Source organism: Pituophis catenifer, unplaced genomic scaffold (genome assembly GCF_029215685.1).
Source record: "Pituophis catenifer annectens isolate HBS135680 unplaced genomic scaffold, rPitCat1.0.hap2 SCAF_6, whole genome shotgun sequence".
Taxonomy (NCBI): Eukaryota; Metazoa; Chordata; class Lepidosauria; order Squamata; family Colubridae; genus Pituophis; species Pituophis catenifer.
The window spans coordinates 52,061,722-52,084,911 of record NW_027256886.1 but is presented as its reverse complement, the minus strand read 5'-3'; the positions used below and the strand labels follow the sequence as shown (position 1 = coordinate 52,084,911).

Sequence of the window (23,190 nt, the reverse complement as noted above, 5' to 3'; positions counted from 1 at the left end):
GCAAGGGGCTGTTACATGTTGTCTCTCTTTTGTGTGTATGTAATTTTGGAATTTTGTGGGCACTAAATCAGCTTTTCTTTTGATTCCACAATCCAGCAACAGAGTCTTCGAAGGTACACCTAGCTTGACACAACATTTCTCTAGTGAGTTGGGATCCTGTCAATGCATAGTCAACATATAACACTGTTTGCATAATGGGGGGAAAGCAGGGTTATGTAAACTGCACAAAAAGAATAAAAAATAGTAAGTAAATAAATTAAGCCAGGAGGAAAGGAATAGGAAAGGAAATGCCTAATTTACGCCAGCCCCATCACTACATTTCTCTAATGTTTTTTTTCCTTCCAAGCTGTGCATACAGGCCTCCTGTACATGCACTGATTCCATATTTCGTCCTTCAATCAACTCTTTTTTTTTTATTGTTTTGAGGTCTTCACAACAGTAGTGGGTTTCAAATCCCAGCACTACCGGTTTGCTATTGGTAGCGTGCGGGTGCACGCGCACGCTTTGTGAGCGTACAGTGCTTCTGCACATGCGCAGAGCATTTTTGATGACGTTTGGGTGGGTGGGCAGAGCAGGCAAGGTCTGTTCTACCACAACGTTCACTCTTTTTAAATATTTATTATGTGATTTAAGCCTCATTCAATCTCTCTGTGCAACTAAATCAGTTCAGTGTGTTGCTCTTTTGACTGTATTGGTCAGTCTCTTTTGCGTTCTCAATCATTCAGCAATCGTCCCTTCCAGTTCGTATTTTTTCTACATCTACTTCTAGCTAGCCCATTTTTGCTGCAATCCATTTTTATGTCTCTTCATATCCCCAATTCTCACTTCCATAGGATAAAATGAGCGATTTTTGCATCTACCAACTTTCATTCCTTACATCCAATAACATACGACATAGTACTTTTCCACCAGTATTATGTAGATGGTCCTCGACTTACAACAGTTCATTTAGTGACCGTTCAGCATTACAGCACCACTGAAAAAGTGACTTATGACCATTTTTCACACTTATGACTGTTGAAGCAGCCCCATGGTCATGTGATCAAAACCAGCCGCTTGGCAACTGATCACCTTTTGCAACCTTCTATCAAGCAAAGCTAATGAGGAAGCCAGATTCACTTAACAGTCATGTTATTAATTTAACAGCTGCAGTGATTCACTTAACAACCGTGGCAAGAAAGATGATAAAATGGAAAAAACTTACTTAACAAATGTCTCACTTAGCAACAAAAATGTTGGGCTCAATGGTGGTTGTAAGTCGAGGACTGCCTGTACATTTTAACATTTTTCCACCACTGTCCCCTCTTTACTGAACATTCTTAAAATGTTCAGAAGTTAAATTATATATTTATAAACTCATTTATGTAGAATTCCACTTCTTTTTCAAACCTTGATCTTTGATATATTAATTTTTCATGCTACTAGTCTACATGATATATTCAAGGTATATAACTCTTGCTGCACATCACTTAAATTCTCAGCCTGACATGGCATCTTCATACCAAATAACATCTACATTTAAATCCACAGCCATATGTCTTTAGCATAACCACAGGCATTTCTCATATATTTATCTATAACTATATTAAACAACCAATGGAAGATACCTTTGTCTTATACTCTGCATAAAGCAGAAACATTTATTAAGCTTTCCTTTTAAGACTCATGCACTTTATTTCATATACTGGTCTTATTACATTCAATAATCAACCTTCAATTCTATGTGCATGCAAATGTGTGCTCACGATCATCTGCTTGTTTTCAAACAGGGCATTTACAATTAATCTCCAACTTTCATTATTCTTTTATTAAATTTAAATTTAATAAAATAAATATTAAATTTATTTTCTGCACACGGTTCAAGGTGACTCTGAGTGGCTTCATAAGTTCTTCAGTGACCTGCTGAAGGACAAAATCCTCTGCCCAGTCTAAAGATCAATTGCTCTTCCCAATTTTGCTCATTATCACTTCTTGTTCTCTTTCAATCAAAAGGTTATCTTATCAGTCACACTTAACAAACTAATCTCTCTGTGGATTTTGCAATTGTTCGTTGATATGTTTGATATCATTTCTATTGGGGAACAATATTGGAATTATTCCAGCTTTCTGCCACAGCTACTCACACTCACAAATGACATTCATATTTTAATATTTCTTCAGATTGTACCAGCATCAGTGCTAACAATCTCATGGCATTCATGATTCACCTTTTATCAATTTTTTTGTTGGATGTTAACATATGTAACATTTGTCTTGGGTGTACACTTCAGTGTGCGTGTGTGTGTATGTGTGTGTGTATATATGTTGTCACTCACATTCAAATGTTTAAAATATATCCTCCCAGTATTGCCTTGCCCTCAATTTCATCCAAAATAATTTCATACTTGTATTTATATTTCATTCAGCCTGCTGCAGGCTACTTGCTTAATCCTCTTTTTCCATGCCTGAAACATTTTTTTCAAAAACTTTCATCAAGATTGGTCTTCTTTTTCTTTTATTCTTTATCATCCCTTTCTATTTTTGACACTATATTTTTCAGTTACGTTTTTTTCCCTATATTCTTTACACAATACTGATCAAAAAGATTATATATATTTCTAAACCACAGCTTCTTTCACTTCACCAAACATCTTTTTTTCATATCTATCATATTGTAACTCCACCCAGTTCTATGGCACTCTATAAAGCAGCTTACGTATTTCCTTTCCTTGCAACTTGCAACTATTATTCTTTTCATTGGGAAAGGAAACCTGTCTACTAATACTTTTCATACAGTACTTGTACTTATTCTTTCTGTAGTCATTCTTTTTTCACTCTTTTCTTTCCTTTATCTTTTCTCCAATATCCTTTTTTTTCCTCTCTCAGTCCACTCTTGACTGTATTAAAACACGGTGCGCCCCAGGCCAAACGTTTTCATATGTTTTCCTTATCCTTATATGTTTCTTTATACATTTCTCTAACTATATTAACATGGCATATTAAGCAGTCAAAATCAACCATGCTTTTATATTTATTCCTTTGGCCTATTTAAGTTTATACTTAAATTGTATATTCACAACAAACAGAGTTCTTTGTAGCAAATGTTCACAAGTCAGCATTATCTTTTCCTTTGGACCTCTGAATGGTTCCGTTACTTTTTCTTTACTCACTTACTCATTCCCACCTATCTGTTCATGTGTCACATTAATTCAGATCGGATATTTATACATTGTATTATTTTGTTATGTTTGTTTTCGTGATCTGATTTTAATGTTGGTAACTTGGCCTGTAATTCATAAATGCTACACAAATAGAAATCTGCTACTGTATTTATTCAAAATATTGCACAATTTTCCCTAAATTCATCTTTGGTTCTTCGTTTATCTCAAATAGAGTAATGTCTTCCTATCTTTAAATGCATTCAAAACAATCAGATGAGACTAATTCAAAGTTTTAGAAGTAGATGTTAGCCTTTTCATATATAATTAAATTTATACCTCCAGTTGCCTGCATTTAATTTATAAATACGAGTCTATAATATGACAGCCAGCTTGGTCTAGTAGTTAGAATTTGGCCTAGAAAAGAGGAGACTGTGAGTTCTAGACCAGCCTTAGGCATGAAAGTTATCCAGGTGAATTTGGGTTAGTTACTCTCTTTCAGTCCAATTCACTTCACGGGGTTGTTGTGGGGAAAATAAGAAAAAGAACAATAAAGGTGAGAGATGGATAGAGATGAATAGATGATAGATAGATAGATGATAGATAGATAGATAGATAGATAGATAGATAGATAGATAGATAGATCTCCAACATACTGCTGTCTGCAATCTCCCAGTTCAGAAATCCTTGCAGAGCACTGACGGATGCTTGGGATACAGTACAGTGACAATAAAATATAATAATAAAACTATAACATAGTATAGTCTAGTAACTTATATATTTTACATCTCCTCAGTATACATCTGTTTATAGCACAGCATAGGGATGATATCGTTTTGATATTTTTTGAGGTGCCAAGAAGAATTTAGGTTTCCAAATGTGCCACAAACACTACTTATAGTATATGAAATAGCAAATTCACCAGAATTTTCTTCAATCTGTAGAATGTAATATTTTCCCACTAAAGCTCCCTCTGTTTAATTATACTTTCCTTTCTGTGCTTATCTATTCACTTTAGCCCATGTCCTAATTGTGCTGCCCTTGATACATTGGCATTAAAAAAAAGACAGAGTTTATAGGTAAAGCGATTATAGGCAGAAGTTTCAGTTCCCACTCTATTATACTTAAATGTGCTTGCCACTTATTGCCTTTAAGGATAATGTGCCAGCAATCAATGATCATAATGAATAGATGTGTATAAGCTAGAGCTCATAGTAACTGCATTTATAAAGTATGAAATGCATATGATGTTGGTTTGAGACAAAAAATAACTTCTTCCCTATATATTTATCTAACCAGTCTCTACATCTTTGTTGTTTCCCTTATATCATAATTACATTATAAGTTCCATGAGTCAAAGACTAGACTTTTATACCATTTAAATCATGGTACACATAAATTGCGCTTAATTAATGCATACATATCTACTACAGAGAAAAGGCATTCTTTATATACTGTATATTGGACCAATAGGCCCTGAAATCTTACTGGAATGTAGTTTACTTTCAGGGAGCGTAAAAAGCTTCAGGCATAGTATTTGAAAAGTGGATAAACGCACAAAATTTATAATACATGCTTAACATGTAACTCTATTGAGGACTTGTTATGCTGAAATCATCCAAAACAACCCATTCAGCTCCTAATTCTGCAACTTTGTAGTCTGCATGCATAGAGTTGCTCTCAGTTAGATGGATTGATTACACAGAAAATTCTTCTAATACATAATGTATTTGTAATTCTAGTATAGAGTTACACAACAGGAAGACATCTTAGCATTCTAAAGTCCCTCTGGATTAGCAGACCATCAATGTAGTAACATATGAGACAGTTACCTAACTCTGGATCAGGTATCCTCTTACCATTTGTTTAGTAGTTTTTCTAAGTTTCTTGGGAATACTTTCTCTGTAATGACAGCCTTGTGAGAATATGAGAAGTGGAAAATGAACATCTTGTCCATTTATACTGGAGAATGTTCTGACCCATAGAATGCAAGAAACCAGAATGAGAAAGAGACCCAGTAAAATTTAGATCTATTAAAACATCTGTATAGAGACCAGTGGTGAAATCCAAATCTTTTTACTACTGGTTCTGTGGGCGTGGCTTGGAGGGCATAGCAGGGGAAGGATACTGCAAAATCTTCATTCCCACCCCACTCTGGGGCCAGCCAGAGGTGATATTTGCCAGTTCTCCGAACTACTCAGAATTTCCGCTACCGGTTCTCCAGAACCTGCTGAATTTCACCCCTGGTAGAGACATTATAGCTATAGAATTGTTCAGACCAATATATGAATCTAAACTCAGTCAATACAGTACTGTAAAGAAGATGCTTCAGACTAGAACAGAGGTGTTATCTGAATTAGCAACCACTTTGTAAGCAAATATAAAATAAATTGAATGGTAGTTCAGTCAAACCCAGTAAGACACACATCAATCTGATCCACTCAACTATCTAGGTTGGGGTGGGATTCTCACTCTTATTCTTAGTCATGACACTTCTGGACAGATATCACAAGAAACTTCCCTTAGTGGGGATATGCCACCATCTCTTCATTTTTTAAAAGTGCACCATATTGGCTAAAAACTGAACTGAAAGGTGTCTCATCTTTTATGGAAAACCACAATGGATATGGCTGGTTTCAGTTACAAAACCTGCTAAATTGGTGCCTCCTCTACTTTGAATTTCAAAACCAGAGAAACAAAAGCCTTGCATAACTAATAGATTGATGGGCTACATTAAACAGTTAGAAGAGTGATAACAGCCTGGGTGAAGAACAGAATTTTCATAAAAATGATTCTTAAGCCAAGGGTGTAGATGCAGGGACACAAGGTTAATTAAAGTGAAAGTTCTCTCCAGCCTTTGATAATGTTTAATTTCCCAGTCAGTTTTGCTTTCATTCCTCATTGTTTTGATTTTTAGGGAAGCTATTTCACCCAAGAAGGCCAAGCCTACATATCGATATTGTCTGCCATTCATCTTTTTCTTTTATTTAATCCTACCTTTATTATTTTGTAAGTAATGCGGTGAACATACCTAAAACTATTTCTTTCTCCTGTTTTCCCCACAACCTGGTGAGGTGGGTTAGACTGAAAGACAATGGCTGGGCCAAAGTTACCCAACTGACTTTCATGCCAATTGAGGGATAGAATTCACAGCCTTCTGGTTTCTAGCCTGGTGCTTTAACTACTAAACCAAACTGGTTATCTTCCTCTACTTGATAGTGGTTAGTAGTATTTATGATTCAAACACTAAGATTATTGTCCCAAAGGTGTTTTTTCAAGAGCTAATTGGACTTTCTAATTTTTCTTTGAAGACATTTCATTTCTCATCCAAAAAGCTTCTTCAGCTCTGATTGGAGCTGTAAAATTCAAAGATGTTGCAGGATATACTTGTATTTCCACCTCTGTTCCTGACTTGAGCCATGGTTACCACAGATAATTTGGGCTTTTTGTTCCAATCCCTTTATTCTTTCCTTTGAAAATAGACTCAGAGCAGACATGACAGGAGAAACCACTCAAGAACTCAAGAGTATGTAGGATTTCATGGATATTATTCAATGCTGTGATGATTTAATTAGCATGAAATTAATGCAGCATGAAGTACTAAATATGCACTGATATTTTGCTACCAATTTGCTACCTGAAACCTGGTTAAATTGGTAGTAAGAGTTCTGGGCATATTTATATTATTGATGTTTATGCCTTTCTCTTGAACATGTCCAGGCAGATTTATTTTAAACGACAATTTATCTTAACAAGCACAATATGATATCCTGACTTTTTTATTCACAAAAGAAACCTGAGGTAGATAGGAACTGACTCTGGTACATCCAATGGTGAAATGCTACCGGTTCGGGCGAACCGGTAGTGATAAAAACTAACGGTTCGGGTGAACTGGTAGTAAAAAAACTCTACCGATTCCTCTGAACTGGTAGTTCTGACGATCAGTTGTGCTGCACATTTTAAAATCACTAGGAAGCAGGAAATTCTACTTTCTAGTGAATCTAAATCGCGTGGCACAGCTGTTTCCCTCCATCACTGTTCTACTTACCTTCCCAAGCCTCCTTTTTCTGTGCTAGGAGTGCATTTGGTGCGTGTGCACGCATGCGCATAGCATGTATTTGGTGCACATGCGCACACAGCGTGTGCCTGGCATGCATCACACATGCATGGTGGCAAACTGGCATGCACCAACAAACCGGTGGCAAACTAGTTCAGATTTCACCACTGGGTACATCGTCTGTTCAGTCTGGAGCTTTTCAAAAATATTTCCTCCACAGAGAGGTGTATAATCATATAATGCAGGTATTCGCAGCCATTAATCGCTGATGAATTATTTCTGTGCCAGAGAGTGAATATGCATTGATCTAGGTCTTCTGAATAAATCTCAAATTAAAACTTGGCAGCTGATTCCAGGAGTTTATACACTGCCCATGTTCGGTGAAATGCAGTGCCTACAACCAGTCACCGGGTATCAAACAGACACAAGTTGATATCATTCTCCCCCATTTGAATTATTTGAACATTAAAGAATTTCTATTGCTCTCTATTAATTTGAGGAAAAACATCTTTTATATTATTTATTTACTTATTTCATTAGATTTAGACTCCAAGCTGACTTTGAGGAGGACACCTAAATGCCAATGTTCAAAAGAATTATTTTGTTTTGTGTTTTGCTGTATTGTTTATTATGAGCCATAGTGGCACAGTGGTTAGAATGCAGTACTGCAGGCTTCTGCTGACTGCCAGCGCACTGCAGTTCAGCAGTTCAATTCTCACCGGCTCAAGGTTTACTCAGCCAGCCATCCTTCTGAAGTCAGTAAAATTACAACCCAGATTGTTGGGGGCAACATGCTGACTCTGTAAACCCTTTAGAGAGGGTTGTAAAGCAGTGTGAAGTGGTATATAAGACTAAGTGCTATTGTTTAGTGCTATTATGGTTGGTCATACAGTTGTTTAGGCATTTGTATCAATCTACTTCCCAAGTAGATTGATACAATCTACAGATGTTGTTGTTAATGGTGTTAAAGAAATTGTCACAAGATGTAGGTTATTTCCTGTAAAGCTGCCCTCTGAAATTGATTAATGGTGATTTTCTCAACTTGGAAAGTATTCAAGCATTCAATGGACCTTTTATTATTTATATTATTTTATTTATAACCTATTATTATTATGTGTGGGTAATCTACAACTAGAATTACAGTCTAATACATGGAAATTGTAACAATTAAATCCTAACCAAGAACCTAAAAATTATCAAGATAGCATCTAAGAATATAGGCAGCTACAAGTAGAGTTTTCTTTTTTTGAAAAATTATCATTACAAACCAAATATATTAGCCAGATTTTTAACACATAGCAAGCTAAGTGTCATGGCATGTAATATTTGGCCATTATAATTGGAGCAGGCTAAGTTTGGAGAATGGAAGACTTTATCCATGTTTTTAAGAAAGTATCAGCTAACATCAGCAAACATAATAAAATAAACCAAAGGTAGAAAATCCTGATGTTATGGTTCTAAAACTAGCATTTTTTAGCTGTGTTGGAACTGCAGCTTTTGAAATTACAAGCCTAAAGCTAAAAACTCTGGGAATTACAGTATAGCCTACCATATATTGGCAGTGCCAAGGTAGAAGAATAAAATATTTTTCTATATTATAAGCACCATCCAGCAAAAATAAATCTTTTGACATGCCATTGTTGTTGTCTTATCAAAAGACATTTAGTGTCATGTTGAACTTTGCATTTGAAATCACTAGGATTTGAAGTGCCCAACTTTGTCTATATTATATCTGTTTTCTTAAGGATGAATTATTCTTGTGTTATCAATATTCTGTTTACATGGAATCATAGGAAACAGTTATGTGCTGATTCTAAATCTGCTAATTAACCAATTAACTTTCTAATCTGAGAATTCTCAAATGATTTTATGTGGAGTCAAAATAACAGGTGTAACTGAGGAAGATACATAGATTTTCATAAACATTGAGTCTGAACATCTGCTTCAGTGAAAAATTCATCTCATTTATGAAGAAAATGGGGTATAAATCACCTGATAACTGTCAGAAATGTCTTCAAAGTATTGTCTAGGCATGTTCCAAGCTAAAGTTAATGGGACTTGCATCTGCACACACTTCTGAAAATTAAGGGGTGTGATTGTTCTGACCATTAAATACTTTAATGTTTTGTACAATTTCAGTTGCTGCTAATCGTAAATTTGCAGATCACATATAGATTTTCTGACAGGATTGCAATGCATGCCACGATGCTTTTCTGCTTCGTATACTTGCAATTCTTTTAAAGGCATATTTTCTTTTAAAGGTTCCAGATGTGATGTTAATTTCCCCATGCAGCATAAAGACATTCTGATTTAAACATTAGGTGAAAATAGCAAGTGTATACTATAGATTATGCTATAAATTTAAAAGAACCTTTACTAGGCTACTTTCTTTCATAGGACAATTTACAATAATATTAATACTTCCTAGTGATAATTGTATCAGTCTTGATGGGGGTGGAAACAATAATAATAAAAAACAAATAATTAAAAAAGCAACATACCATACAGGTAAATGGTATGTGGAAATGCCCTTGGGAGACTGCACAACGAGATGCTGCCTAGAGAACATTCAGATAATAGGGAACATGGCTACAGCTATATAGTGGGTGGAGCAAGAGTATCAGGAAAGTGCCACCTCCCCAAGTTCTTGGGCTCTAAATGTTATGCGGAAGAATTGTTGTTTCAGATTTCCAAGATTCTGCTAATGTAGCTTTACAATAAAGTAGAATTAGCTTATCTGGCCTTGAGTCCTGTCTGATCTACCTGATAAAGCTGACAGTTTGTTTCTACAGTCACTGTTTGAGCTACAGTTGTTGTTGCACCTGAACTTACTGTTCTGGAATGAAAATAACTGATACAAGGACTGGGACTGCCTCCACATAGATTTGTTCAGTCCTTGAACAAAGGACTTCATTGTTTCTTTAAAAATATAACTTTTACACCGGTGATGGAAATCCTTGTTTGGGTTACAAATGCCTTCATCGCTCAGCCTTCATCACTCAGTTTGAGTTTGGTTGTGGAAGCCGAAGACATTGAAAGAACAAAGATTTTCCATTCCTGATTTAATTTCACAGTGGAAAATCTTTAGTTGGCGCATTCTGATTCCATGGAAGAATCAGTGTTAGCTCAGTGGTGCAAGTAGACCATGTTATTCCTTCACTTAGAACTGAAGATGGTTCATTAAAAATTAGTCTCCAGTAGTTAAACTTCATGGCTGCTAGCCTCATTTTCAATTTATATGTTACAATGCACCAATAGATACTTAGAGGAATGTACACATTGGCTTTATTGATTAGTATAGATTCAGAATCAGGAGATTCAGAAGAAACTGGACAAGTTCCAGTTGTTAAGTTTTTCAGAAAATGAGTCTCTTGAATTGATGGACATAAAAAAAAAAATCACAGGGTTGTTGTTATGACAAAATAGGAAACAGAACAAGTATTAAGTATATTGGTTGCTTTGATTTATTTATAAAAAATAAAGAGATTAAAACCTAAAAATAGTTATAAGCAGTATATTAGTTGAACTAGCTTGTCAAGGACAGAATCAAATGATTGTAGCAATATTATAGTAATGTTATATGTTTTAACCAAGAAAGCGTTAACATCGACAATTTTGCAAACTGTTTTGATTATTTAGCCAAATAGAAAGATGTACTACATAATTAAAATGTGAGATATCACAAAGTTTTGTAATTTGTAATTACAAAAAAAATTGCAGGCAAATCACAAAAAAATAATTATCTGAAACATCTGCAAGCAAACAACCAAGTTCAGAAAAAAGCATAACAAATATATTTTGGAGCAAATAATTATTTTTTTGGGTTCTAGGTCAACTTTAAACACAGCATATAATTTGAATGTCATACACCAAGGCACCAACAATTGTTCAGTATTGGTAGAAGCAGAACATTTCTGGAACTTGATGGGAATCTGAATATTTATCATGAGTCAGATGATAGATGTCAGATATCTTGGATTATTACATTAATTTAGAACCTAATTCTGGATTACTTCTATTAATGGTGCTTGCTGATGCATAAAGAACATGTCCAGAAAGGACACGTGCTTTAAAAAAAAATACTTCATGTTTCTTGGCAGTCATAGAATATCAAAAAGATTTAATATTTGCTTTCACTGTAGACTTATACGTAGCATGGCACTCCCTATGTTTTTCATTGAATTTTACTGCTAAAAAAATCCATGAATTTGTGTCAGTGAAAATAATATTTGTCAATAGCCTCATTAGATTTTATTAGCCATGGTGATGTAGTGATTAGAATGCAGTACTGCAGGACTAACTCACTGCTCACTCCAGGAATTTGATCCTGCATGGCTCAAGGTTGACTCAGCCTTCCATCCTTCCAAGGTCGGTAAAATGAGGACCCAGATTGTTAGGGGCAATACGCTGACTCTATAAACCGCCTAGAGAGGGCTGTAAAGAACTGTGAAGTGTTACAGAAGTCTTAAGTGATATTGCTATTGCTATTACTTGCACCTATAGAGGTGAGGTGATCCTCCATTTTCTCCATGCATTCTATTTTCATGCCGAGTTTTCTCACCTTAAATCCTGTTTGAATCCTACTAAACATGCACATCTCTTTCCTGAAGTTAAAATAGTAATACCTGAATGTGAACTACTTTTTCTTGGCTATTTTTTTTTAAATATAAACTTTAATCAATGTGTATTAAAAATACAGGTAGTCCTCAATTTACAACATTGTTTAATGCCCATTTGAAGTTACAACAGCACTGAAAAAAGTGACTTATGATTATTTTTCACACTTAAAACCACTGCAGCATCACCATGTGTCATGTGATTTACATTTGGATACTGGGCAACTGGTTCATATTTATAATGGTTGTAGTGTCCCGGAGCCACGTGATCACTTTTTGCAAACTACTGACAAGCAAAGTCAGTGGGGAAGCCAAATTCATTTAACAACCGTGTTACTTAAGTGAATAACCAGTGATTCACTTAACTTAATGTGGCATGTAAAGTTGTAAAATAGGGCAAAATTCACTTAACAAATTTCTCTCTTAGAAACAAGAATTTTGGGCTCAATTGTTGTCATAAGTCAAGGACTACCTGTAAAGAGATAAAAATAGATCTTGGTTCTTGATTAATGCAACTGGAAAAGGCATGATGGACTTACTTTCTACTATTTTTTGAAGCTTTGCTTCTTAAGAAACTTATGTATCCTTGTGGTTGAGGACAAAGTAGCAAGGTGACAAAAATCTGAGTCTCAAATGAATTTCTACTACCCTGTTTCATTCTTAACTGGAGGCAGCATGTTAGACTGCTAGCAATATTAGAATATACCAAGATAAATCTATGTTTTGACATGTAACAGCTCAGAATCTTGGTAACTGCTTATTGCAGGCAGCATAGTTTAAGGCATTTTGCATAACATTTGCTTTCTAGAAACAAATAGGCATATAATTACTCTGTAATCGTATAGTAATTAGTGTCTACCATGCCTATATTGCATAATTATATGCCCTGCAAATTATATGGAAATTATGCTTGGATTTAGCTTGCATTTCTGCACACACTGTTGTAGACAAAATAAAAACTTGGGATTTAATGTATAATTATTTCTGTAGTGATGTTAAAATCTAGTAGGATGCTACAACTATTTTTTGCCAATTACAGTTTTTTGGGTTTTGTTTTTGGTTTTTTTGCTGAGATTTAGAGATTGGTCTTCAAAAATCTGTGACTGAATCAAATAATTCCTGATGTTGTGACCTGAGCATCACAACTAAGATTGTAGTCGCCCCAAACAGCGAGCTTTATAAATTTGGTACATAAACAGTGGTATATAAATTTGAAAGCAAATAAATAAACAAGCAAACAAATGAACAAACTATGTCTTTATATATTTCCTCTCAAAGGCTACTTTCTGCCTCATGTTTTCTGCAATAATTACGAGTTTCTTGAGTTAAGTTTCAACTTGCTGCAATAATCTTTTCGTCTAACTTTTTTCTTTCTCTAAATGCAGCGGAGCCTGTCATTTCAAAAGGGAACAACTGTCTGGATGCTGCAAAAGCCTGTAACCTGAATGATACCTGCAAGAAATATCGATCGGCGTACATAACACCCTGTACCTACAGTGTGTCTAATGAAATCTGCAACAAGCGGAAGTGTCACAAGGCCCTAAGGCAGTTTTTTGACAAAGTTCCCCCCAAGCATAGTTATGGAATGCTCTTCTGTTCCTGCCGAGATATTGCATGTACAGAAAGAAGACGACAGACTATTGTTCCTGCGTGTTCTTATGAGGACAGAGAGAAACCAAACTGCCTGAATTTACAAGATATTTGCAAGACGAATTACATCTGCAGGTAAGATAACACATGACACTTGGGTGATTAATGAGGTGGTGCAAGGAACTGCTGAAATTGCCAGAGCTAGAAAACAGTATTTTCATCAGGGAACAGGGCAATTGGGAATGAAAATTTGTATTCTTTAACAGAATAATAAAAACATCTAGTTACACTTGCATATCACTGAAATATCTATTATCCCTGGAAACACTCTCTCCCCCCCCTCTGTGTGTGTGTGTGTGTGGTGTGTGTGTGTGTTTGTATGCACACACAATATATTTCTAGCAAAAAAGAAAATGAAGTAGTCTAACCTTTCTAAAGAATTCTACAACTCTAACTGTTCTTGGCATCTAAATCAACAACTTTTAATTAAGAAATATTGATGAGATGAAAAAATAATAAAGCAGTTGGTATAAGTATAATTAGTTTTTCTAAACAAATTGGCGTTGGTTCTGATATTTAAAGGAAGAAAAGGGAAGGTATTGAATAGACTAAAATGGTAAAAAAAGACAATTTCCAAGAGATGATATACATGACTCATTACACATGAACAAAAAAAATCAAAGAAATCTTGGTATTGTAGGAGATGAAATACTATTTTAAAAAAAACACCAAGTGATGGGGTCAGTCCAACTGCAGATCATCCAAAAAGATACAATCTTCTTTAAAACCCAGACTTAAACTATAAATGCAAAATTCCATTTCCTACCAGTATGTAATTTTTATGTTGCAGTATTGCAGATTTTATAAGTTTATTTATTCATTCAATTTTTAAGACAACTCAGTTTAGATGGTTCACCAAAACATCAACAAGTTAGAATGTCAATAAACATGACATCAGTTGTTTTTTTAAACTAATTTGGGAACATTGTAATTTAGAAATTCAATTACATAGAATTAAGTTGAAGCATTAAATAAATATGATAAATAAACAAACTTTTTGGTCTTCTACTAAAGAGGCCATTTCCTCATTAGTGATTTATACTGCCAAGCACTCACCATTATTTCAATATAATAAAAAAAGATCATAACACAACTATAGTCATATTATGATATAAAGACTTTTTAAATCACTGGTGATATAATGGCCATTATGCCTGATTTTCACACATTTATTATTTAAATCATTCGAAGGGTCTGCATTTCTGTTATGTATAGTTCTTCTGATTAGTACAGCTCTGAAATAATATTTCCAACTGTATGCTTCCTAGCTGTGTAGTTATTTTCATGAAACTGACAACTAAAATATTGGTCAATCAATTCTGTGATTGTTGAAAATAGGAAATCAAATGGTTAACCAAGATTGCCTCCTCTCTGAAACTACAGCATGTATTTCTTTTCAAATGCCATCAGTACTCCACCTGCTATCTTCATTCATTTGAACATCCAACTTTCTAAATGCTATTTCATTTTCTCACTTTCCCTCATCTTTCTTGACTTTATGCCTTGTGTTCTCCATCATTGCACTTTCCAGCTCCTTGGTAAAAAAACCAATAACATTATTGCTATTTTTTGAAGCAGGAAGAATATGAAAATAGATTTTTGTGCAGATTACATATTACAGTTCTCTTTTCATTGTAGCTTCTGCTTGTAGGTTTTACCTTAGTCAATTTGGCTGTTCAGGTAATTGTTTCACAGCTAGGTCACCTTTGCATGTTCATCACTTGTTTGCTGTAATATTAAATAATGACTTGCATGTGCAAGTCATTATTTAATATTGCTTTATTTATATTGCAATAATATTGCTTTATTATTTAATAAAGCAAGTTATATCAAAATGGCTGATTACTGAACTTATAATGCTGACATATTTTGCAGGGAGTCATTTTTGCACATAGACTGATAAATTCCACTCTTAATGGTTAGACAACTAGCAGAGCAAAGTGTTTATTTACTATGCCTTGTTTTGTGCCTTTGAGTCAGTGTTGAATTTTGGCCGCTGTTGTTACTGTCTCTCTTAATTTTACTTGTAATTTGGGTTATTCTGTCTGTTTTAAGAGCTGTTTGAAGCCACTGGAATCATTACTCTTTCTTGTCCTTTCTATATTTATTTCCTGCTTTCTTAATAATCAAAATTAAACCTGTACATCAAGAGTACTTTTCAAAAACAGTATTCTGCACTGAATATAGATACCTTGCAATCCCATATTTGAATTTTTACATTGTCCCTGGAGTTGGCACACAATGTGAAAACTCTTTGTTAGCTTGAATTCTGGAAGCTATATTTTAAATAGGAAAGTATTAGTTTTCAGAAATATGGAAAAATGATACGTGAATTTATTGTAGAGGCAACATTATTTTGCTTATTCACTTCACAGGTCTTAACCTACAGATCATTTTCTCATCTTATGCCATTTCCTATCCATCAACTCTGATATGAAGAGCTTCAATGCAGATTTTATTTTTAATCATATTTCTGTGGATTGAATTATTCTATTGATAGGAATATAATATCACCAATTTTCAATCATATCATGTCTTCTCTTATTTTGAGAAACTAATAATCAGTGCTGCTTATTGACACTGGCAATAAGCTTAATCCTGATCTTATAGTCTCGTTTAATGACGCAGAGACAATTTATTATGTGGTTCCTAAAAGCCTTTCCAGAACATTGATGACTAGGAAGAGAGTCAAGGTAGACAATTTAGCAAGCATGTGAACACTGTTTGCCCATTGCATGAATATAAATTTGCTGGATTTACTCCATTGAATATACTGCGTTGAAAACAAGAATTAGATGGACCTGAATATAAAAATGGCTTCTTCTCCTTCTCATTTTGAAGCATGCACACTCAATTGAAAAGCATTATACAAGTAGTTCTCAACTTACAACAGTTCATTTAGTGACTGTTTGAAGTTATGACAGCACTGAAAAAAACTGATTTATGAGTCTTTTTCACACTTATGAAATGTTGCAGCATTCCCATGGTCACATGATCAAAATTTGGATGCTTGGCAATTGGTTCACGACAATTGCAGTGATCTCCTTGTGTGACCGTCTGACAAGCAAAGCCAATGGGGAAGCCAAATTCACTTAACAACCAGGTTACTAATTTAACTACTGCAATGATTCACTTAACAACTGTGGCAAGAAAAGTCGTAAAATGGGGCAAGACTCACTTAACAAATATCTCATTTAACAACCTAATTTTTGGGCTCAATTGTGGTCATAAACTGAACACTTATCTATATTTTCTCCTGGTGCTTCTATTTTTGTAGTGTTTTTTTTTACCGAAATCCTTTTTGACATTCTTTTGATTTACATTTATCTTTTGTTCAGTGCTGTAGATTGAAAGCATGTATGACATGAATGTCCCAAAGGTGCTTTTTCAAGAGGCAACTGGACTTTCTTGTTTTTCTTTGAAGACGTTTCAAGAAGCGAAACATTTTCAAAGAAAAGTCCAGTTGCCTTTTGAAAAAGCACCTTTGGGACAACCATGACCTGGATGACTGAGAATCTCCATAGCCATTTATGACATGAAATTTTCACATGCACAACCTGTTACAATAAATGAAAAGAGCAGGGCACAGTCACCTAATAAGAGTGATGGTTAGTATAAAAATTTAATAAATAAATAAAATCCCAAAACATTGGTGATTTTGCATGTTACTTTTGGTTTTTTTAGAATGTCAGGAGAAAAGAAAACAGATAATGGAAAGAAAGGCCACCAATTAGATGAGAGCTGATTGGATTCTCCCTATTAGTCCTGCATATAAGAAATGTTCATTTGATCTATGTTTCATTAATGATAGGAAATGTGGTGATTTACTATCTTGCTTATCTAACTTTATTTATATATTGGGATGTTTGCTTGGAATATAATGGGAGGACGCTTAGAACAAGTTACGAAAAGTTTCATTACTTGGATCAGATAAAGAGACTTTTAAGACTATAGGCTCTGTGTTATTAGCCAAAAATCCCCTTTGTAGGCTGCGTGTTTAGATAACTCTTTTTGCTTCTTTAATTTATTATTTAAAGACTATTGCCTTTGCTCTTCAGCCACAAGACTCCAACAGCTACTATGGTAACAAATAAATAGGTAAACAATGCAAAAGGCATGAAAAATAAGGAGAAGGAAGCAGAAAAGAAACAAACAAATTGCACTGATCATGTTATCTAGTTGGGTAATGAAATTTCTACAAGCAAAGCCCCTCCTCCCCCCCAACTCAGAGACCATGAAGGATTCCACAGAATACTCACTGATTGCAGTCCAGTGTAATGGTTTCCCTCAATAATAATTGATAGCGAAAAGAGCCTGATGCTTTTTAGCATAACTTTTGGTGACCTTGTTTTTCTTCATTTGCTCTGCTCAAGTTTATCTGTATTCATTAACTACCTTTTCTACCTTCCCCCCCCCCTCCTCAGAAAGGTTGGGAAAATGCTTCCAGTGTCCCAGTGCTGTGATCTAAAAATGCTAGGTCTGTTAAGACATTGCAGGGAATAAATGAAAATAATTATGTCCAATGGCCTCTAGGCACTTCTTTTGGACATTGAGAGTTGTGTTTAATTTTGTTTTCTAATTGAAGGAAATAAATCAACCGAAGAGCATGTATGGTAACTTCTGGGATTCCCCCCATCTTTAGGAAGGATCATTATTTGTATAGATGCTTCACATATTAAAACAATAAATAGAACAATTTACACTTGGAATACATAAAGCCCATTGTTGAAATCCCAGAGTTCTTTCACTGGCTCTCTGTGTGCTTCCAGTGTCCATTAAGAGAAAATGGATTGAAAAATGCTGACATGCAAACAGTCTCCTAGCTTATCTTCCTTTAGCCTTTCACTGACATGTTTTCCTTAGAGATCACACAGACACACACTGTAAAAGACTATCTTTTAAAAATGTGGGTCACAAAGGAACTACTCAGGAACAAAAAGTATGGTAGTTGAATAGTCCTTGCATTCTGTTATTCCTTTGTCATAATATCCCAGATAAATATTGATATCTACCAATGAGAACTGGAAGCATGATCTTGTTAAATCAAAATAAAAACTCATCCAAAAAAATGACATATTCTTTGAAAAATAATGCCAATTGGCTGAAATTTTACAGTCACTAAATTAAAAAATGCAAGAAATGCAGTTGTATAAATGAGATTCCTTTTCTTACAGTTAGTAAAGTTTTTCATCGATTTTGTTCTTAAGCTTATAACCGACCTGGATGTTCCATGTGATTAAATTCTCTTGTTTGACTTGAGTTTATTGCACTTAGGAATGCCTCAGATTGATTATATGTGAAACTACTTTGTGTGCTGGGAACTGTGTGCCACGGTTATATCTTGGCTCCTCTTGTTGATTTCTTTATTTCACTTTGAATTAGGACGTTGTACTACTACTATGTTATTTTTTGGGCAGATATTATTTATTGTCATTGTATAGAAGAGTTTATGCCTCTGAAGGCCTCAGGTTTATTCACTATGTACTACCTTTAGTATTGAGTACCAAATTAACTTCAATAAAGTCTTCCCTGAATCTCAGTAGATATCCAGAGATAATTATACAATGGCTTTTATGGAATCCAGTGACTTTTACAGGAATGAATATCCAGTAGGTAGATCCACAAAGTTTATGCAAATCCTTGTTTTTCTATAGTAAACCTACCCTGTTTTCCTGAAAATAAGACCTCCCTCCCTGGATAATAAGTCCAATCGGGCTTTTGAGCCCATGTGCTAAAATAAGCCCACCCAAAAAAAGTAAGCCTTCCCTGAAAAATAATAATAATAATAATAATAATAATAATAATAATAATAATAATAATAATAATAATAATAAATATAATAATAATAATAATAATAATAATAATAATAATAATAATAATAATAATAATAATAATAAAAGCTCTGCATGGCCAATACTTGAAAAGTATTGAAGGCAAAGCTGACCAGAAACTAACTTGGAACTGGTTAAGATCAGGAGTACTGAAAAAAGAAACAGAAAGCTTTATTTTGGCAGCTCAAGAACAAGCCCTAGCCACAAAATGTATGAAGGCAAAAATTCAACATGTTACCACCAACAGCAAATGCCGCCTCTGCAATGAAAAAGAAGAGACAGTTGACCACCTGATCAGTGGGTGTAGCAAAATTTCACAAACTGACTACCTACAACGCCATGACCGTGTTGCTAAAATCATTCACTGGAAATTGTGCCAGAAGTTTGGATTTGAGTACAGCAAAAACCACTGGGAACATCAGGTTGAGAAAGTTTTAGAGAATGAGAAACTCAAGATCTTGTGGGACTTTAGGATTCAGACTGACAGGCACTTGGTCCACAACACACCTGACATAACAATAGTTGAAAAGAAAAAAGTATGGTTCATTGACATTGCAATACCTGGTGATGCACGAATTGAAGATAAGCAGCAAGAAAAAATCACAAAGTACCGGGACTTACAAATTGAAGTTGAGCGACTGTGGAAAAAGAAATCGTGTGTTGTCCCGATTGTAATTGGAGCCCTTGGAGCAATACCCAAAGGGCTACCCCGCTATTTAGAAATTCTAAATTTGCCGGACTTGAACATTTTGACTCTACAAAAAACCACCTTACTCGGAACAGCTTACATCCTCCGACGATACCTTAACAGTTCCTAGGTCCTTGGTTAGGACTCGAGCTGCTGAGCTATTAACCAGCCTCAAAGGCTGTGAATCTCACTAAAGATTAACCAATAAATAATAATAATAACAATAATAATAATAATAATAATAATAATAATAATAATAATAATAATAATAATAATAATTTTATTTCTATACTGCCCTTCTCCCGAAGGACTCAGGGCGGTGTACAGCCAATTTAAAAACACAAGACAAAACAATGATTAAAAATTAAAATAATTAAATAGATTTGGCCCGGTTTAAAACCCCGAATTTAAAATACCCCAATTTAAAATTATTATGTTGATAGCCCTGCCTGGTGGAACAACAGGGTCTTCAGTGCACAGCAAGACACCCGGAGGTCGGAGATCTTACGTATTTCCGGGGGCAGTTCATTCCACAGGGCTGGGGCTCCCACAGAGAAGGCCCTCCCCCTGGGTGTCACCAGCTGACATAACTTGGCTGATGGCACCCTGAGGAGACCCTCTCTGTGGGAGCGAACTGGCCGGTGGGAGGCTATTGGTGGCAGAAGTCGGTCTCGAAGGTACCCGGGTCCTGTGCCATGGAGCGCTTTAAAGGTGATGACCAACACCTTGAATCGCATCCAGAAGACCACTGGGAGCCAGTGCCGCTTGCGCAGGAGGGGTGTCACATGGGCACAACGAGTTGCGCCCATAACCACCCGCGCGGCCGCATTCTGGACCAGTTGGGGCCTCCGAGTGCTCTTCAGGGGGAGCCCCATGTAGAGAGCATTACAATAGTCCAGCCGGGAGGTGACAAGGGCGTGAGTGACCGTGCGCAAGGCGTCCCGGTCCAGAAAGGGCTGCAACTGGTGAATCAGGCGAACCTGATAAAAGGCCCCCCTGGCCACGGCCGTCATATGCTCTTCTAAAGATAGCCGTGCATCCAGGAGGACACCCAGATTGCGAGCCCTCTCTGTGGGGGGCAAAGATTCACCCCCAATAGTCAGCAATGGCACCTGCTGACTATATCGGGATGCCGGCAGCCACAGCCACTCGGTCTTGGACGGGTTGAGTCTGAGCCTGTTCCTCCCCATCCAGCCCACACGGCCTCCAGGCAGCGAGACATCACATCAAGGGCATCGTTGGGGTGGTCTGGGGTGGAGATGTACAGCTGAGTATCATCAGCGTACAGATGACACTTCACCCCAAAACCACGGATGATCTCACCCAGCGGCTTCACATAAATGTTGAACAGAAGGGGCGAGAGGACCGATCCTCGTGGCACTCCCCATGCGAAGTGCCTCGAGGTCGACCTCTGCCCCCCTGCCAACACAAACTGCGGGCGGTCAGAGAGGAAGGAGAACCACCGCAGAACGGTGCCACCTATTCCTAACCCTCTCAACCGCTGCAGCATGATACCATGGTCGATGGTATCAAAAGCCGCTGAGAGATCTAATAGGACTAGGACAGAGGAGCAACCCCTGTCCCGAGCCCTCCAGAAATCATCCACTAACGCGACCAATGCCGTTTCTGTGCTGTGCCCCTGCCTGAAGCCCGACTGGTACGGGTCTATAAGCCCTCCCCGAAAATATTTAAATGCATGCGCAGCTAGTGCCCATCATTTCCTCTGATTAAGGTTAGGGAGACAGAGTTGGAAATCAGGTAAGATGGCAAGAGGAGCCCATGCGCCCCAAAATAATAAGACCTCCTCGAAAATAAGGCCAAGCGCTTATTTCAGGGTTCAAAAAAATATAAGACAGATACTCTACTCTACTCTATTCTATTCTATTCTATATGCATGCCCTATTTACTAGTTCTGCTGTCTGTCTATCTCTACATCATGCATTAAGCATGACAGTCACAAACCTTTTTTCCCATAATCCTAATGAACAATGAACAAATTTATCACTTTTAGCAATATTTCTCTTATTTGCAAGCATATCATGTAAGAATGTATTGATTCACTGAATGAGAAATAAGTTATTTGTATGTTTTCTTCCTTAATATGTTGGTCTCTTATCTCAAAATCTCATTATATACAGAAGCATAGAAGTGAGACTTGTCTGCCATGACCCTGCAAGTTTTGCATATGTTCAATTTTTCAGATCACCCACTTTAGTTTCAACTTAGTTCTTAAAAGCTTGGGGCTTAATGCTCTGAGCACACACTTAACTGATATTCCTTTATTTTATTCTTCCCATGACCCCATTTCTTTTCCTTTTTGCATTATATTTCTTAGCATATGCGCCTGCAGTCAGCCACTGTCATATCTTTTCAGTTATAGATAAAAATTTAAGACACTACCATTACAACATGCTCGATTCAAAATATTCAATAATTCCCACATCTAGGATGATATTTTAGCATCATACCATTTTTGTCTTTAATTAAGGAAAACTGAATAGGTTTCTTCTTCTTTCTTCTTTTATATTCTGAGCTAAAGTTTGTTTTTAACCTTGTGGTTAAAAAAAATGAATCGGCCATTTAACTGGCATGGTTCCTTAATTACGGCTCGATTCTTCATCGTGATCCTGGTGCATCACACATATGGCTTTTCTGCTATGGCATCTGCAGGATTTTGCTGCTTTGATCAGAATGGATGAAAGCAGTGGTGCAGGGCAGCACCATAAGCTCTTTTTCATCAGTCTGAATCTTCTACGCACCCTCCTTAGGTTTCGTGCTTGCATACAATATGCTATCAGATAAGATTCTAGCCAAGAAGGCTCATTATTTAGTCCAAAAGATGAAGGTTTCATTTTTCTCTCAAGCCTGTCTAGTTGCCACATATCTTCCTGCAATATTGCGCAAATTCAGTTTTCTCCCCCATTATTTTTTTCCCTACATCAGGGGTATCAAACTCAATTTCATTGAGGGCCACATCAGGACTGTGGTTGACCTTGGGGGACTGGCGGGCATGGCCGACTGGGTGGGCATGGCCAGTTTGATGCCACTCACTGTGCAGAGCTGACTAGATGGATATGGCCAACTGGCTGGGCATAGCCAGCTTGATGCCACTCTCCAAACTGCTGGCATGTTTCCTCTTCGCACTGGGTAGACTAGGCCGAAGACTGGGCTAAAGGCACATTGGGTAGGCCAGGCTGCAATAACGCAGGCC

General features: G+C 36.3%; 1 protein-coding gene across 1 annotated transcript in view; it reads left to right on the top strand.

Moving 5' to 3' along the window:
- GFRA1 (GDNF family receptor alpha 1) overlaps nt 1–23,190 on the top strand; it is a 246,857-nt gene that overhangs the window by 146,134 nt on the left and 77,533 nt on the right. The window contains exon 4 of the mRNA XM_070944987.1: nt 13,196–13,535. Within this exon, the coding sequence (XP_070801088.1) occupies nt 13,196–13,535 (340 nt within the window). The remainder of the gene's footprint in view (nt 1–13,195; nt 13,536–23,190) is intronic.